The 18,042-nt window shown below is 37.4% G+C and overlaps 1 protein-coding gene and 1 long non-coding RNA gene across 5 annotated transcripts in view; one reads left to right on the top strand and one right to left on the bottom strand.

Annotated features, from left to right (window-relative positions):
* Positions 1-12,618, top strand: part of ZNF148 (zinc finger protein 148) — a 36,714-nt gene extending 24,096 nt beyond the window's left edge. For all 4 annotated transcript variants that reach the window (XM_081871521.1, XM_081871520.1, XM_081871518.1 and 1 more), the window contains 2 exons: positions 4,219-4,337; positions 5,302-12,618. In XM_081871521.1, the coding sequence (XP_081727647.1) occupies positions 4,219-4,337; positions 5,302-6,906 (1,724 nt within the window). In that variant the 3' untranslated portion in view covers positions 6,907-12,618. The remainder of the gene's footprint in view (positions 1-4,218; positions 4,338-5,301) is intronic.
* Positions 8-17,154, bottom strand: LOC309348710. Its single transcript, XR_014159519.1, has 3 exons — positions 16,191-17,154; positions 4,677-4,738; positions 8-908 (listed from the first exon to the last, which is right to left on the bottom strand). It is a non-coding gene; the product is annotated as an uncharacterized lncRNA (long non-coding RNA).
* Positions 17,155-18,042: the final 888 nt, after the last annotated feature.

Genomic DNA, 18,042 nt, shown 5'->3' with positions numbered 1-18,042 from the left:
TGAGTATAGTGCCTTGAGTTTCTTTTTACTGGTGTGTTTAAAGAACTGTTTCCGAAACATGGCCAAGTATTGGGTGATTATGCAGCTTCTGTTTTAACGTGCCGTTCAAGAAACTCTGGAAAATAATTTAGGTGTTTGCTTTAGCCTTGCCTTTTTCCTCCCTTGCCCCCAAGAAGTTACTGACAGCTGATGTGAGCAAACCTTGAGAGAAAAAATATTTCTATTGGGTAAGTGATAAATAGGAATACTTCGAACACAATTATGGCCAAAATGCCTGACCCCATAGGTATCTAAACCCTTAAAAAAAAAAAAAAACAGCATACAGAAAATTATACAAGAGTAAGCGTTTTAGCAAAAGACAAATAGAAAAAATGAGACCCAAAGTTAAAGCAGGATAGTTAAGTTTATATTGGTTTGTTTTAAAATTTTACTTCTGGAAAACCACATTCTGTAAAAAGACTTGGCTTTACTGGGTTTTTGGCATTTTGGTGCATGGCCTTTCATTATCTCTGCAAATATTTAGAAATATAGTCTTTTTTGGACTAGATGCCAATTTTCAGTCTATATTTCAGAAAGGTGGAGCTTGCAAATATGCTGAGTGTTGCTTGGTGAAAGGTTTCATATCTGTTCAAACTGCTGGTGCTGATGTCTAGTACTTTATGTGTATGCATGTAAACCTTGAGAAAACAAAACATGACAGAAAATTGCACAAATACCCTGGTTGTCTTGGAATGTTTGTATCCGTGCTTATCATCAAACTAGCCTTACTAGTATTTGGATTTGCACTTTTGCTTATACTTCTGTTTCTTCCAAGCCATGTGTTTTTCTGTATACCCAGGCTTCTTTCTGCTGCTGCCTTTCAGTATTGTTGCATTCAGTTATTTAAATGATGTGCTGTTGGGTATGTTCTGCATAGAGAAAGAAATGCATTTTCTTGAATTTTAGGTTGTTTTTACTCTTGGTTTTTATATCTGTTTTTAATTTTTGTAAGTCATGTTGAGTTCATTTTTGAAAAAGTAACTAATAAATATATTTTTTTAAAAAATATAACCCTGTTTCACAATTGACGTCTGTGTATTTTGCATTTATTGAAGCCCAAAACAAATTGGGGGGGGGGCACGGGAGAAGGAGTGGGAGGAGAGGTTCTGTTGCACAAGTGGAAATCCATATACAAACAACATGGCTTATTTGGGTACAACCCATAATACATTAAGAAACAATGCAAAAAATAAATGGGCAGGAATGAAATAAATCAGATATTGGAAGTAATATTACTGTTTTAATATATAATCTACAAAACCTTTCTTTACTATACTACACAATTATTAATAGAATATAAACTTGCCAGTTTGACTGGTATTACATCTATCCATAATGTTACTAATTTTATGAGGCAATGCAGTTTTAGCCATGGAAAAGTTTGTGCAAAAAAACTGTTTTTGGAAAATATTCCACTATATACCATTTTCTGAGAATAATTTTGCATACTTCACTTTAAAATTGGATAATATTTCTAGAATACCTTCTGAATACTTCGTTCCATAAGCATGCACTGAATGTATGTGAATTGACTGGAGACTGGCTTGGTTATCTGCTCTGCATTTATTTCATTAAGATGGTTGGGGTATGGTACCTGTGGCACGGGTGTACCTGCTCCCCTTGCAGTGCTGTTGCAGTTAGGCAGCCAAGCTGTGATGGCTAGCTTGTTTGGTTAGTAGGCAAGCAGAGGAGCCTGTAGCCAAACAGAGGTCTATTAAAGTGGTGGTAAGAGTCTCTTAGCTATGTGAGCTATTTCTTTTTTGAGCAATTCTTCCCTCTTGACTCTGTAGTCAGACAGCAAGAATGGAGTTAGACGGGAAACCAAAATACTGAGTTCAGCTATTACAAAAAACCAACATTACCAGTCCTAGTTTCTTGACCTTAAAGAAACCATGCACAGACAAACCAGAGTTAAGCTAAACAAACCATGGTTTAATTTTTAGTCTGAACTGAGCCTATGAGTTTGGTAGTATGTTTCTTATGTGTCATTTGGCTACACCTACTTCATCTAAAGTAATTGTCAGTTTAATGTTTCATACTTTTAAATATATATATATTTAATATGTAAGTTGGATCTGTGTATCTTTTTGTAACTGTGTGGGTGGTACTGCTTGCCAGTTAGGTTTGAGAACATGAAATATATAATGTTGTGACTCCAAGTATATCCAGTATAGGAGATAAGAAAGACAGGGCGAAGACTTGAAGTTTTGCTTCAGACTGAGTCAGAGGCTAGGGTGGACAAGATACAACATTATTTTTTTACTTTCTAACAGAAAATTGTATCCCCTAGGGAACTGAAATGCTTGGCTTTAAGTCAGCTTAGTCATTAAGTCAATGAGACAAATTGGCTTCAATACAAAGAATCTTAACATAACTGTGTAGTGGATTAAACTAATACAATGAGCTAAGATAATACAGCAGTTTTGTGTAAAAGGAAAAAAATAGATAAAAGAAAGGGAAAGGAAATTATAAAAAATGATGTTGTTTTATTTATTAACATGGAAAACAAATATTAAGCGCTACTTGTCTTTGAAACAAAATTATGGAACCATCTATGATATTAAATAACAAATAGTCTGAGTCTTTATAAAAAATCATTGCTTTTATAAATAAATATTTTGTCAGAATGATTCAACTCTGAATTTTAATTAGCTATTTTTAGCTTTTCAGTCTTTTTTTAGTCTTTGTAAAAGCGAGGAGCCTTAATATTCTCTAGTTCATCGCTGCCTTGAATACGAAGCAATTCAATACAAAGTAATCAAATACAAAGTACCAGTTACAGATAGGTAGCCGTGTTGGTCTGCCATAGTCAAAACAAAACAAATTCCTTCCAGTAGCACCTTAAAGACCAACTAAGTTAGTTGGTCTTTAAGGTGCTACTGGAAGGAATTTGTTTTGTTTTAAATACAAAGTAATACATGAGGTCTATCTTTTGGCATATCCTGTAACTTTTTAAAGTTGCTACACCTCTGTTGTGTCTTTTATTCTTTGACCATTCTTTATTTCTTTACACAGTACAAACTTTTTACCTGGTTCACCTGTGCATAAGATTCCTATTTGCTTTTCCCCCAGGAGTAGAAAGCAGGTTCAGGGAGATCCATGGTATACTGTGTATAAATCTGTCAGTGCACTAGCCAGATGAAACTTTTATCCCTGGGAAGGGCTAAGGAACCAGCAGATACCTCATTCAGTAGAGCATAAGACTCTTAATCTCAGGGTCGTGGGTTTGAGACCACGTTGGGCAAAAGATTCCTGCATGACAGGGGCTTTGACTACATGACCCTTGTGGTCCCTTCCAACTCTACCATTCTATGATTCTGTTATACACCTTCAGCTAACTAAATAAAGGATCAGGATATTTATTGCTATAAGTCAGCAACTAGCTCTTCCAGTTTTAGTTATTTTATCTTGTTACAAGGATGCTAAAAAATGTGATATTAAATAATAGCACTTTATGTGAACGTGCTTGTGGCTGGTCTGGAAAAAATGAGACAAGTTAATCACAAGGGCATAGAAAATTAATTCTCTTCATAAACACAACCTTTTTGTCAATACGAGGAGCTTTTACATGCAGTCTTTTTCACTTTACTAGTACATACTGGCAACTTATTGGGGCTAGTGTGTTACAGTGTTAGACTAGAACCTGGGTGACCAAGGATCAAATCCCCACTTGACCATAAAGCTCACTTGGTGACCTTGGGCCCCTCACTGCCTCTCAGATTAACCTTCGTAGGATTGTTGATTAAATGAGGAGTGAGAGAACCATGTACATCAGCTCCTTGGGGAAACGGTGAGATAAAAATACAATAAATAATAATGAATAAAATACTGGAATGAAAATGGAAATTTATTGTTTTATTTGTTTTCCGCTAGCTCTGATTGTTATGAATGTTGGGACATTCTTTTTTGATGGGCTAGTTTATTTTTTATTTGATTCTCTTCCACCTCTACTCAATATTTGTGTGACTCTTTTAACATGTTTGGAGTGATGAGCCATATGAAAAAATATTGGTGTGTGGTCAGACCTATATTTTGTTTACATCCAGCTGATCAAAGCAATACTTTGTAAGTTTTTTGTTAAGTAAACCTAAATAATAGCATGGTGGGGAGAGGTATGAGACTATCTGTCTTCTCCTTTTTTTCTTAAACAGTACTTCCTCTTTTCATTTTTATTCTTAGGTGAGAAACCATTTCGATGTGATGAATGTGGCATGAGATTTATACAGAAATATCACATGGAAAGGCACAAGAGAACTCACAGTGGAGAGAAGCCTTATCAGTGTGAATACTGCTTGCAGGTAATTTGAGAAGGAGAAAGAAGGGTGTTTAAGGGAATCTGTTTTTACAATATCGTGACAATTGTGATTCCAAGTTTCAAAACTTCGAGGTAAGAGGGCACTTTGGATTGTCTTCTAAATACCATACGTTTCATTCAATTAAAAGCAATTTTTAAAAAACTTGATTTTATAGATATATATGAAAGAAATTATGGCTCTCCAGTATGAAAAGAACATTTACCCATTGAGAAACTTAAGTTTTTAGTTATCTAAAATATGCAGAATTAATAAGGACAGATACTTTGAAACAAATTAATGCTAATTGGAGGGGTCATTTAGGTTTCTGTCCTTTTGTCTTGCCTTTCCCACAGTTGCAGGTATGTGAAGTGGCAGGAGGGGCCCTTATGTACTGCAGTAGGCTCCTATAGATCAAGAACAAAGGGTTGGGTTTGTTTGAATATTAATATTGACTCTCACATATTCTGACATGGTAACGTTCTCACTTTGTGACATGTGACCATTTTTTAATTCCCAAAATCACTTATGTCAGGGTTGGGGAACCTCAGGCTCTGGGTCCAAATATGTCCCCTTCAGGCCTCTCTAGTTCTCCCTCAGGACTCTTACTTCACCAACCATCTCCCCACATCAGCCATATTTGAGCTTTTGCCTGACTGAAATTTGTCCCTGAACTATGATATTGCCTCTTGCTTGTGTGGATGGTGGGGTGGGTAGGTGTGGAAACTTCCAGTTTTTGTGTGGCTGGAATGTGGCCTACTATAGAAAGCTAAGAATCACATCCATTGATGTGCCCCCTTGTTTGCCTCTGGCCTTGCCCATGCCACCCCAGAGCATTCTCCATGAGAGAATAGGACCCTCAGGCTGAAAAATGTACCCCACCCTGACTTAGAAGGACTTTATCATGTGAAAAATGTGAATTGACCAAAAGGCTGCATGGCTTTTCTCTAACCAAAAATGTCCTCTGCAGTTCTTCTCAAGGACTGACCGGGTGTTGAAACACAAACGTATGTGCCATGAAAACCGTGACAAGAAACCCAACAGAAGTGCCACCAAAATTGGCCTTTTGACTCCTGATGACGATCAAGGCTTCCCAATGCCTTTGAAGGACAGCTCTTTGCCAAAGAAGAAAAGGCAAAAAACGGAGAAATTGAAGTCTTCTGGGCTAGATAAAGAAAGCGGGGCAGATAAATCTGAGCATAAGAAAGATAAGAATGATTTTTTGCCTTTGTATGCTGGCAGCGCTAAGATCAAGGATGAGTATATGGTGGCTGAATATGCCGTGGAGTTACCACATTCTTCCGTCAGTGGAGGGCACCTACAGGAAGCAAATTCTGGAGAAATACACCCACCTAAACTGGTGCTCAAAAAAGTTAACAGTAAGAGGAGCCTAAAACAGCCACTAGAGCAAAGTCAGACCATTTCATCTTTAGCGTCTTACGAAGACAGCAAAGTTTCTAAGTATCCCTTTGATCTTGTGGATAAACAAGGCCTGTTGGACTCTGAAGGCAATGCTGACATTGACCAAGTTGATACTTTGCAGGAAGGCCCCAGTAAACCTGTACACAGCAGCACAAACTATGATGATGCAATGCAGTTTTTAAAGAAGAGGCGGTATCTCCAAGCAGCTAATAGTAATAGCAGAGAATATGCCTTGAATGTAGGCACCATTGCCTCTCAGCCTTCAGTCACACAGGCTGCTGTGGCCAGTGTCATAGATGAAGGTAGCACAGCCTCAATACTGGATACATCGGGGCTGAATGTGGAGATTAAAGGCAACCATGACAAAAATGTCATTCCAGATGAGGTACTTCAGACTCTCTTAGACCATTATTCCCATAAAGCTAATGGCCAGCATGAAATAGCTTTTAATGTGGCTGATACGGAAGTGACCTCTAGTATATCAATCAATTCTTCCGAGGTGTCAGAAGTCACACAAACTGAGAATGTTGCAACAAGCTCTCAAGGTTCCTCATCCGATAAAGCCAGTATGTTACAGGAATATTCCAAGTTTCTTCAGCAAGCTTTGGATAGAACTAGCCAAAATGATGCCTATTTGAACAACCCAAGCCTTAATTTTGTGAGTGACAACCAGACTCTTGCAGGGCAACCAGCGTTCTCTTCTATAGACAAGCAGGTCTATGCATCTATACCGGTCAACAGTTTTCGATCAGGAATGAACTCTCCATTAAGAACAACTCCAGACAAGTCTCACTTTGGACTTATTGTTGGCGATTCCCAGCACTCTTTTCCCTTTTCAGGTGACGAGCCAAATCATTCTTCCTCATCCTCTACCCAGGACTTTCTGGATCAAGTTACTTCTCAGAAGAAGGCAGAAGCACAGCCTGTCCACCAAGCATATCAAATAAGTTCCTTTGAGCAACCATTCAGGGCTCAGTACCATGGAACAAGAGCTGGAATATCATCTCAGTTTAATACTGCTAATGGGCAGGTGAACCTGCGGGGACCAGGGACAAGCGCCGAATTCCCAGAATTCCCTTTGGTGAATGTAAATGATGCTCGAGCTGGGATGAACTCTTCACCTGATGCCACAACAGGCCAGACATTTGGCTAAGAAAATCTGTAGAAATAACACAGGCACTTTACCATGGGTCTGTCAAAAGCGAGCATCTTCTGTATAAGATGGAGTCAGTCCTATACAAATTTAAGGCCTTGGGTTACAACAGAAAAGTAAGCCGGTACAGAGTATTGGCAACTGCTTTTTGTGTGTGTGGTTAGTCACCATTCTTTTTGAATTGCCTTATATGTGGGTGTCCACTGAAAAGGCAGATGATTATTTGCTTGCTGGAGATCAGGAGCTTGCTATGCTGAGATTTTATACAAGACAAAAGAAACCAAAAAACCCAGATAAGATGTCTCTCCTGTAATAATTTCTTAGTTTGGTAACATTTATTATTTTGGGGAGAATGATAATTATGAGATTATTCATTTTGGAATTTCCTGGTTAGTCAAGCCATTGCACTTCAGCAGGGAACATGAATATAGACTGTACAGATAATATGAACTTAAAAGTTTTAATGTCAGGAGATGATGGCTAGACAACTATAGTGCATTCTGGGGGGAAATCCATTTTATCAACCCTCTTAAAAAGTAATACACATAATATTCCTTCTTGGTTTCTTTGAATTCCCTTTTACAACACTTAGAGAAAGGTAATTATGTTTTCTAGATGCACTCCCCTATTTAAATGTTTGATTCAATTAAAAGTACTTTAAAAGGAAAATACTTACTATTAATGCATTTACTTCATTCCTGAAGTATTGCATATTTCTTTGTACCTTTGAAGGTAAACATGACTCTTTATGTTTTTATCTCCAAATGACAGGTATCAAGATGGTTAGGATTGAACTAAAATGCTTTGTAGATGACATTCCCATTTCCATAATGTTTATATGAATGGTGAACTCCAGGTTCTAAGAGTTTAAATTGTACTTCAGCCTACAAATCTGCAATAATTAACGTTAGAGCACTTAGATTCTTTTCCATTTTTCTTTCTTTCTCAAAAATAAAACTATTTTAGACCTTTAGGTTTGATGTGGCTGCATCATTATCACCTTACATAACAACAGAAGAGTTATCCTAATGAACAGTTTCATTGCAGTTTTACTAACTAGAGCTGGTGACTGAGAACAGTGACCAAAAGATAAATGGTCAAACTTTTGCTGCATTTCACAAATAAATTAGCTGCAAACTTTATCCCTATCCCCTGTGGTTGTTTTAATAGTAGACTGTCTTGAGTTACACTGTGTGGTGCAATGATTAGTTCTGTATACAGTTTTAACGTGCTGTGCTTCAACTTAACATAAATGTCAGGATAATAATCATTTTTAAAACTGAAGCTTTTATTTTCATTATATTGTACATTCACTAATGGGCTGCTTTAAGGTAATATTGCGGGCAGTGTTTTACCTAAAGGCTGAGCGACAGGAATGCAGATACATCCCCCCCCCCAAAGCCATACTCAACATTTAGGCAGGGGAGATGGGTGCATGTATTATTTTACAGCTTCAGGCCTGCTCACCACTTCTCAAAGATAGCCCTAACAATACCTCCTTCATTCAAAAAATTTAAGGAAAGCAAAATTTCAATTCCCAGAGAAAAACCTTGTTTTAATTAAAATGGTACTCCTAATTTTTATTGCCACAGTTCTCCTTTGTTTCACCTGTGCAATTTCGGAGCCATTTTAGAATCTACGTGAAAGTCATAGGCAGCTACTGCAGTAGCCAAGACACATATGTTATGAAATGCCTTGTTTATTCCTATAGGTCACAAACAGGTTAATTTTACAGGACGGTGTTTTTATATCCCATTACTCCGCATAAGTTGTCCAAGGATTTATTTCATAGTACAGTAAGTAAATGCAACCGTGGTACTGAGTCAAAATAAGCACACATGAAAACTTCTAAATAATGGAACTTTTTAGGTCTTTTTAGTTTGTCTCCTGCCCCACACCAGCACAGCTAGTACATAACATATTTTAATTTAATTAAGCATTTGTGGCCCAGTGTTTGAGTGCACCACTATTTGTACAATTAACATTCAGTTGTGGTTCAGAGAAGTAAACAGGACTGGCAAGTGAGAGTTGTACACATTTAGTATCTAGAGGGAATGGCTAGGAGTCTGTGTGTGTATGTAGCTATGGCAAGACAGTAAGGCCAGGGTGTAAAGGCTATGGGTTGTATCTTGTGTCCCACCCATAGGAGTTTCTTTGTTCCAGGAGAGCTTTCCGTGAATGGAAGGGCGAGGAAGGCAATTTTTTGCAAACTCCCCTTTCTCTCGCAACCCTCGTGTCCTCCTCCCACGCTGTTCCAAAGGACCCCAACCCTCTGGAGGAGATTAGTGGGGGGCAGAGGGGACTCACATGAAATAAGTGAAATGACCTTCCCTTTCTTCATTCATTGAAGCCCCGATTTCATCAACCATCTGTGAGTGGAGGGGTACAAGTTGAATATAATCCCTACAATGAGAAGACAAGGGGATGCTTCTCTGAAAGTGTCCATTATGAAAAAGTGAGCAGAGAGGAATGGAAGGAATGGAAGGAACTATGGCTAGGATCCAAATGTGCATGGCCAAGCAGTTCCATATTTACCCTTCTGGTGGCTGCTCTTTGCACTGTATTGAAGGAGTGCTGTTTTATAGCGTTCCAACATTTTTAGAGGGACATGAGAGGCTGTAGTTGAGGAGAAGCATTGGCAAAGCGATGGAATATAATGAGCAGAACCTCCACCTGTGGCTCTTGAGGGTGCCCACGGGAATCATGTAAAAACCTGTTCCTAAGTTGCTTTTTAGAAGAAGAAAAAATGACACAGATATATCTCAAGCCTCGTCAGTTATAATACAAACCTATTATATACATGCTAGGAGACAGTGTTAATAGAAATACTTTCTTAATAATGCTTTTAAAGTGTATTTAGGAAATCTCTGCTATGGTTCTACAGTCCTGTTAAGCTCAATGTTATGTTTGGATTCAGTTAACTTAAACTCTTTGAAACTAGACTTCAGTGCAAACGTGCTGCTTAATTTTCTCAATTTTTAATGGCTCGTCTTTTGGGTGACTGCTGGGCCTGAGTGTCCCTTTTAACACTAATTTCCTGTTCCTTTTACTTTGAATATAAAGCAAGTTAATGAAGGAACTGACTTTTGGGCTTAAAGCTGAAGTAGCTCCTTTTCCTTCTCTTTGTCTTAGTCATTCAGAGTAAACAATTGATCAAAGATGATCTATCCATTTATCAGAAGAGAAACCGCATCATGTACTGCAGTGTACTCTATTTCTGAAGAAAAGTTTAGAAGGATTTGTTTTTCATTTATATGGATGCCTTCATGCCTTTTCTGAAATTAGTTTAAGAGAATTATTACAGACTCCCAGCTATTGTAGGTGGACAAGGTTTTTGTGAGAAGGAGCAGTTCAGAGAAAGTACAGTGAAAGGTTGAACGTTTTATTATTATTAATGAGGATGCTAATCCCTACACAATATAATTTCTCCTTGTTTTTCTTCAGTGGTGTAAAGTCGTGTAGTCAAGGTCTTATGAAAGTATGACTATAACTTTAACCAAGCATATTGCAGAACCTATGTACAAATACTGCAAACTAAACCACAGTTGTCAAAATGAATGAAATACATTGTAATGTCATATGCCTGCTTTTGTTTGCTTATTTATTTTGTGATCTTAAACATGGGTTTTCAAGTCACTAGTGAATTACTGAATTTTTAGTATAGCTGTTTGATTTCATTTCCAAGTTTCTGGCTTGTTTCCTGAAAAATTTCCACTTGGATACATACAGCATATTCCATGTTTCTTTAGATTAATTTTTATGATGTGTGTATCATATTTCATAAATATTTGAAACGGATCTAAAATGGATCCAGGATCAGCCTGTTTGAGTATTTCAGTATTAACTTGCTTTGTATTTGTAAAATTGCAACCTAAAATTTTGTTGGGTTGACATTGGACTCTTTCGCAAGTTGCAGGGGAGTAGCTATTAGAATATAGTTCAAAGCTTTAGAAGGCAGAAATGTGTTAGTGATCTGGGTATTTTGGTTGGTAAAAATTCAAATGTAAGTTTTCCAGTTATTATTAATAATAAAACAAACTATTTTTATGTTTTCTTAAATTCTGCTCAATGGAAGCCTTGTGACTTTTGGAGATGCTTTCCTTTTATGTTAAGTGCATGTTTGTTAGGTATATGTAGGACATTTAAGTACTCCTTTTGCAAAACAAAAAACAAAAACATGTCCTGTGAAAGTATTGCAATGAATGAAAACCATTATGTTTTTAAAAAATAACTTTCATTATTTCCAAACAACTTTGTTTCAGGGAAATTTTCTAGTTGCTTTTGCTATACGTGTATAAAATCATTGTTTCAATAATAATTTAAGAGAGAGATAGTCTGGTAGCGAACACAAACCGAAGCAAGCAAACCTTTCTCAAAGTAGTTTCTTGCTTTCTTTTTCCCAGTGAATGGAAAGGTAAAAGACAAAAAAGTGTAAATGTTTATTTTATTTTTTTATGCAATATTGTTCTGTAAATATGAGTTATCAAATAAGGATGTACCTATGATTGAATCTTTGATTCTGCACAGTTAGAGTTTATATATAAAATATAAATGTGTCTTGACAATCAAGGACTTACTGTCAGTCTTCCTTTATGATGTTTTATTAATGTTATGCATTCCATTTGTTAGACTTGAGTACAAATGTGGGAATTTGTATTGTCTGTAAAGTATGTAATGTTTTTACAGCTTGTTTTAAAAAAAGGAAAAAAGAACCTTGTATATAAACAGATCACAGTACTGCTTTATATCAGGAGGCATATGATGTACTGTATGTAAGCAATAATGCCTAACAGTGCTAACTTTGCAAGTAGCATAAGGAAAGTTCCAAAAACTGTTTGGGGAGTTAATAGCTTTGATTAAGTTAATGGATATTCTTAATTGTTTTTAATCAATAAATTCAACTGTTTTTTGGTTTGTAGTATATAACATTGTTTACATAGCACAATCTGAGTTTCAGGGAGAGCAGGCCTTAGATCTGCACCTGTGCACACATTCATGATGAAACTAATGGCTCAGATGCGCTTCTGCAAGATGAGTTAGTGTCCTTATTTTTGAAGGAAGGATAAGGATTTGCTCCTCCAGTTTCCACACCAATTGAATAAGTTTGAAATTTAATTTTAAATCCTTAAATCCCAGTATGGTTTTGTTATGAATCAGGTTCACGTGATACAAAAAGTGGTTCTTGTTCATAATTCACATTGCAGTTGAACACTGAGTCATGGTTGATTTTGATATAATTTTGCCATAGGGGTTTATCAGCTGCTGAGATGAGCTTTATCCAGAGTTCAAGCAAAACAAAACCAAGTCAAAAAGTTTGAACAATGCTTTCAGACTGTACAGAGCAACATAATTATTTGAAAACTATCATTGCTTTGGTGGGGAAAGATCGCCGATTTATAAATGTATATGACCTACATTTTATAGGAAGAAATGTTTTTAAATGCTAGTCATTTATATAATATGTGCTTTGAAGGATTTGCTAGTTCACTTCTGTCACTTTTAGTACACTGGTATCTTTTTATATGTAATGTATGCTTTTTATTATTGTAGCGAAGCATTTCAGTAGAAGGAATTTTGCAACAGTGTTCAAGGAGATTTTATTGTTGGAAACTAATTATACTGGATTCTGTCTCTGTAAGTTTTATCTTTATTTTAACAATGTCAGGAAAAGGACCTTGGTATTCAAATAAACCTGATGATCTGCTCTTTTTTAAGGATACATTGTGTGATTTGCAAATGAGTCCACAAATTTTACGTTTGGTAGAAAATCCAGGACTTATACACAACTTTAAAAAAATATTAGGTGCAGAGAAAGAATAGAAGAATGCTGCTGGAATTCATTTTCTGATACGGTATTCCCCCCTCCCCCAAGCATCCATACGCCTTCTTTGCCTTTCAGTTCATAAAATCCCCTATAATACCAGTAAAGGAGATTTCAGTGGTCATACAGTATTACTTTAAAAAATACAAGCGATCTGTCCATTTTACTGTGAGTGTTGGTTTTTTTTTTTAAAAAAAGCAATTAAATTCCCAGTTTCATTAATTTAAAAATGTGTATAAGTAATATAGATGCTTTTGTATGAAACTTGAAAGTATGAATTTGTGTAATTATTTTGTATTTGAAATAAATTAGGTAATGCAGGATTCCTGAGGAATCAGGAATATTGTGATGATAATGTGTTTGTGTGGTAGTTGTGTATGGACATAACATCAGAACATTTAATGGATTTTGTGAGATACATTGAGAAATTGCTGTGTGGATACTTGCACTCTAGTCTAGAGAAGATGCACATACCTTTCTGTAATCACAGCCAATACCTCTATGTATTTTGGACCAGAAAGTGCCATCTTCAGTCCTGGATCTCACAGTTCATGTAATATGGCCAGTAGTTTGGTTCACAAATTTTGTGAACTGAAAGTCATAGGAATGGATGGAATGGTTCCTTCTATTGTTCAGGAGCTTATGTCCTTTGGGACTGAAAAGGATTTCACAGACCATTATTGTTTTGCTCCCCTTTTCTATAGATCTGAATGTTCTGGGCTTACGGGGTCTGTGCGTTTGAGCCAGATTTGTATTTCCAAGCAGTGCCATGCTTCAGCTACAGTGGCACAAGCACTGAGTTGTGTAGGTGGAGCTCAACAAGATCCACTGCCTTCTCACAGAATCAAAGTTAAGATCTTAGTATTGGAAAGAGTTTCAAATAGCAGGTATGGGAGATGCAGAAAAACACAAAAAGCCAATATAATTTTCATGCAACAATGCCCATTACTGCACAGGGGTGTTATTTCATGTACCCAAAGACCTTTGCAATACTGGAGAGGGAGTTCTGCCCAAATAATAATGGGATTTATCTGTTTAAGAAACAGAGTGCAATTTGCTACTTTTTGACCTTTTTTGTGGTTAATTTATTTGGAGTTTATAGTAACTATTGAAAAATGTACATGAAAAATGTACATGAAGACTTATTAAATGTATAAGCAATGGCTGAAATCTCAGTGTGCGCTGGCTGCTGGAAAATAAAAAGACAGAACTCTGCATTATGAATTAAGGCTCACAAGAGATTTTTCATGATAATTTAGTTACAACATTTGAAGAATGCATACATTTCTTATGTAGCAGAAGATTCAGCTTCATTCTTGATATAAGCCAGTGATTAGTCTCTGGGTATTCAAAGGGCATCTCTAGCTTTGAACTGTTTATGCACATTACAATTTATATAAGGTATATTCATTTTGCATTAAAATGTCTATGGCTAACACCTCAGTTTCATTACTTAAAGGGCCAATTCTACATTGGATAAGGAGGAAGAACTGAAGGCGAACAAACTACCAAATTTTCATCTCTAATGGGCTTGCATTGGCAGAATGGATTGGGATGGTGCTTATGTATCACACTACCAATATACATTTTTACTTCTTTACTAAATCTGTCATTTCAGCAAGCTATACACGTAGAAATGAGTGAAAATGAATGGCCGTCAACTTCAAGGCAGCCAGGGCCACTCTCTGTGTTACGAAAGTATTCTCAAAAGAAACGACCATTTTTGCAGGGCTGCACCTGCTTGCTTGTGAAAGCAAAGGTTTCAGCAAGCGATCTCTTGGGTGTCTGTATAAAGGGGGCAGGCTAACAGATAATGAATGATGTCTTCTACATATGGTTGACTATCAATTCAAAGTCTTTCTGCATATGAGACCTTGTTGCGGCCATCCAAGACTGCAGTGGGCATCACTTGGAAACAGCTCAATAATGGCATTTCTTAAGGAAGCTGGTGAAAGTTTGATCAGACAACTAGCTCTAAAACGCTCTGTTCTCAAGAGTGCATACCCAAGGAGGAAATGTGGTGTTTCTAATTAGTTGCAGGTCCCTTCTGGATTCTATCCAAAAGAGCCAATCCATTGGTTGACACTTATTCAAAGTCAAAGCAGAGCTCAGTTCTGGAAAATAATGTTAGTGTAAAACATTGGCAAGCTGCATTCTAGTTGGTTATCATCTGGTTCCATATAGCACAGATCAGGAAAACACTCAATAGGCAAGGTAGCATTCTTTTAGCATACTTTTAACTGAGCGAGCACAGTCCACTCTTGCCTTAATTGTTGGCTACCCAGATTATGTACAATGAAGAACTGCTGGTATTTCTGATGGATAGAAAGTATGGCTTCTGGAAGAAAAGTATTTTGCACAGTTTCCAAAACTTTAATGGAGTTCAAATCAGAGAGCTCCAGATTTCAATGTCATAGAGCATCTGTGTAAACACTTTGAACCAACCCTAAAGATATTTGGTAGCAATAACCTGCCTTCCCTTATTGTAATAGAATTTCATCAATGTTCCTATTGTTTCCTGTGCCTTTAATTTCACTGCCTCCATATGATATTTCCAAGAGGGTTTCATTTACACCTAGATATCTAAATAAGTTTGTTTTCTAGCCTGCTGATCCAAGCACCATCTATACCCGGAGGGTACGCTGGAGTACTTTGACACAGAACCTGTGGGCCGCACACTGCCTTATCATACGGGGGGAGGGGGGGCTGGACGCTGGGAGTGAAGCCAAATTTTGATGCCTCACTCCACTCTTCATGCTGCTTTCCAAAAGCCATGCCACTTAAGCAAGGCTCCCGGCTTGGGGAAGGAGGCCCGAGGCTCTGGCAGGGTCCTAGAGTCCTCCCATTTCCTTTTGAAAGCTGGGAAAGTGCTAACTCGGCTTTGGTAAGGAGGGAGGAAGACTCTAGGAATCTGTTAGAGATCTCACACCTTCCCAAAGCCCAGCACCTCGCTTAGCCAGCTTTGGCAAGGCAGCACTAATGTTGCTGAGGGCTGCCAAAAAAAGGCCTCAAGGGCCACATTCCACCCTTGGGCCACATGTTAGGCCACCCTGATCTTAACTAGGACTGTCTCTGCCAGGAATCACAATCCTGGTCTAACTTCTAGGCTCCTTGTAATTCCTGCTGCTTTGAAAATTGGTGTCCTCTTCAAGATTTGCAGGTCCTATATTACTGGTATATAACCTAATGCAGGGGAATTTTAATTTAAAAGTACAAATGGTACCATGTCCAAAGTACAAATGCATATTCTCAGAAATCTGCTCTTATTTTAAATATGTGTAAAATGGATTTTGTGCACCTTGTAGCTTGAGAATTAATCTGGTATGTGGGACACTCAATTCACAATGCATACTATGCCCAGTGTTTCCTATAAATGCAATTAGTTTCAAGCATATCTAGTATAGCTGTTTGTCTGTTTCCCCTCCCTGCCCATGTTTATTTCACTGCTGTAATGAACAGGTACCTGTAAATCCTGGTTCTATGCCATCTTAATTACAGTCAAGGCTTGTGTGTTGAATGCAGGTCCAAACTTGACATCACTGTGAACTAGAATGCTTGATATAACCATTCTACTACTGTACTTCCAAGAGCTTCAGCTCCTTATGAGGTAGGGCGGGCAAGTCTGATTGCCAATGAATATTGATGGTATTCCCATTCTTTCTGACATTATAGGGCATATTTAGCCCCAAGAGCTGCAAATGAAGCAAATAGGTCCTGGATTGTTGTCATACCTCATTGATGATGCAGACCTTTTATTACCTTACCTATTTTAGGAAGACAGTGGACTGATGATGTCTATGGGATTGCAAGGAAGAATATTAGTATTCCATTGTGATTGTCACTTGTAAAAGACAACTTAATATTAAAACCACTTTTTTCCAGATTTTTCTGAAGCAGTGAATTGTTTGAAAAGTTTTCTGTTTCCTTACAAAGCATTATATGTATACCTATCTTGGATTCCTCCTCCTTTGGATCATCTTTGTCAGAATATGCAGATAGCAAAGTATCACTGCCTATTTCAGTCTCTCTGGGGGTATGTATGTATGTGTACATATATATGGTGCTTTTCTTTAGCAAAAAATAAATTAGGTGCCCGTACTCATAACTTGATAAAAGTGCTGTGGGTGCCAGTACAAAATGGCTGCAGTAGACTGCAAAAAAGTCATGGTACTCGATATAAATGAGCACCACCACACACACAAAAGCGCTGCATACACACATTATAAAGTGACCAATTGTCTTAAAGTAATGGCGTATGAAACAACCATGCTTTTTCTCCCTTCCTTGTATAAAAGACTTGCAATTTCCACATCATGAGGAAATCATGATTAAGTTCCCATTGGAACATCTGCCTCATATCACCAGGAACTGGTTAAAAACACAACTGACTAATTGCAAAGACGTGCCTACAAGCTTTTCGCTCTTGTAAAAAAAATAAAAAACACGGTCCCAAGTTTATGTGAAAAGTGACACTTTAGGCAAAATTATTCGCTCATACACTACAATCAAGAAAACCTGAACCTCATTTTTATACAGGTTTACAAATGCTAAAATACATCTTCTTAAAGAAAAGACACCCAAACATATAACACTATTTCACTAAGTAAATTTAGGCCCCAGGCCTCACCTAAAGTGGATCACTATAGCAACTCAAACACCATTCAGGTATATGGTAAAAAATTAATAAGTGGGTCTTCAGCTGAAAGTGTGCGTTAAAAATAAATCCTCAGTTGGGGGGGGGGGGAATTACTGTTTTACAAAGCTTACAGTTCATCTTGGAAAACACTTTTGCTAGCCTGCCCTTTTATTTTAAATATATACATTGTGAGAAATTAGCAATTTTCAGAATAAAGCTTCACCAGTAGCTTTTCCCCTCTAGGGTGAAAAAATTACCACATTTATGCTAACAATCTTTTGCTCCAGTCCCTGACACATGGCTGTCATGTGAAAACAATGGTACCTTTTGCCATCCCAGACTGAATCTCTCCAGTACGCTATTACTTAGCCAATGCTATAGACCAGGTATCTTCAACCTTTCTAGACCCAGGAACCACATTTAACCCAAGCATGCACTTAGGGATCCATTTCTTAAGCTATCCCCACATACTTGCATGGTGGTAGTGCTCCTGTTGCAACCCACCATGGATCAGGCTGCAATCCACTATTGAGTCCCAACCCCCAGACTGAAGACAATTAGAATTGCATTGATGTGGATAAGGTCATGCAGATCTACTCTTGCCTTTGTGCCATATTCACATATTCTGTTAACTGGATTCTTATTTTCTCTGTCACCATAAATACACAAAAGTTAAAAG

This window comes from Podarcis erhardii, assembly GCF_964252035.2.
Source record: "Podarcis erhardii genome assembly, chromosome: 1".
In the NCBI taxonomy this organism is placed as follows: domain Eukaryota; kingdom Metazoa; phylum Chordata; class Lepidosauria; order Squamata; family Lacertidae; genus Podarcis; species Podarcis erhardii.
The sequence above is the reverse complement of the archived record's forward strand: the minus strand, read 5'-3'. Positions and strand labels throughout refer to the sequence as shown.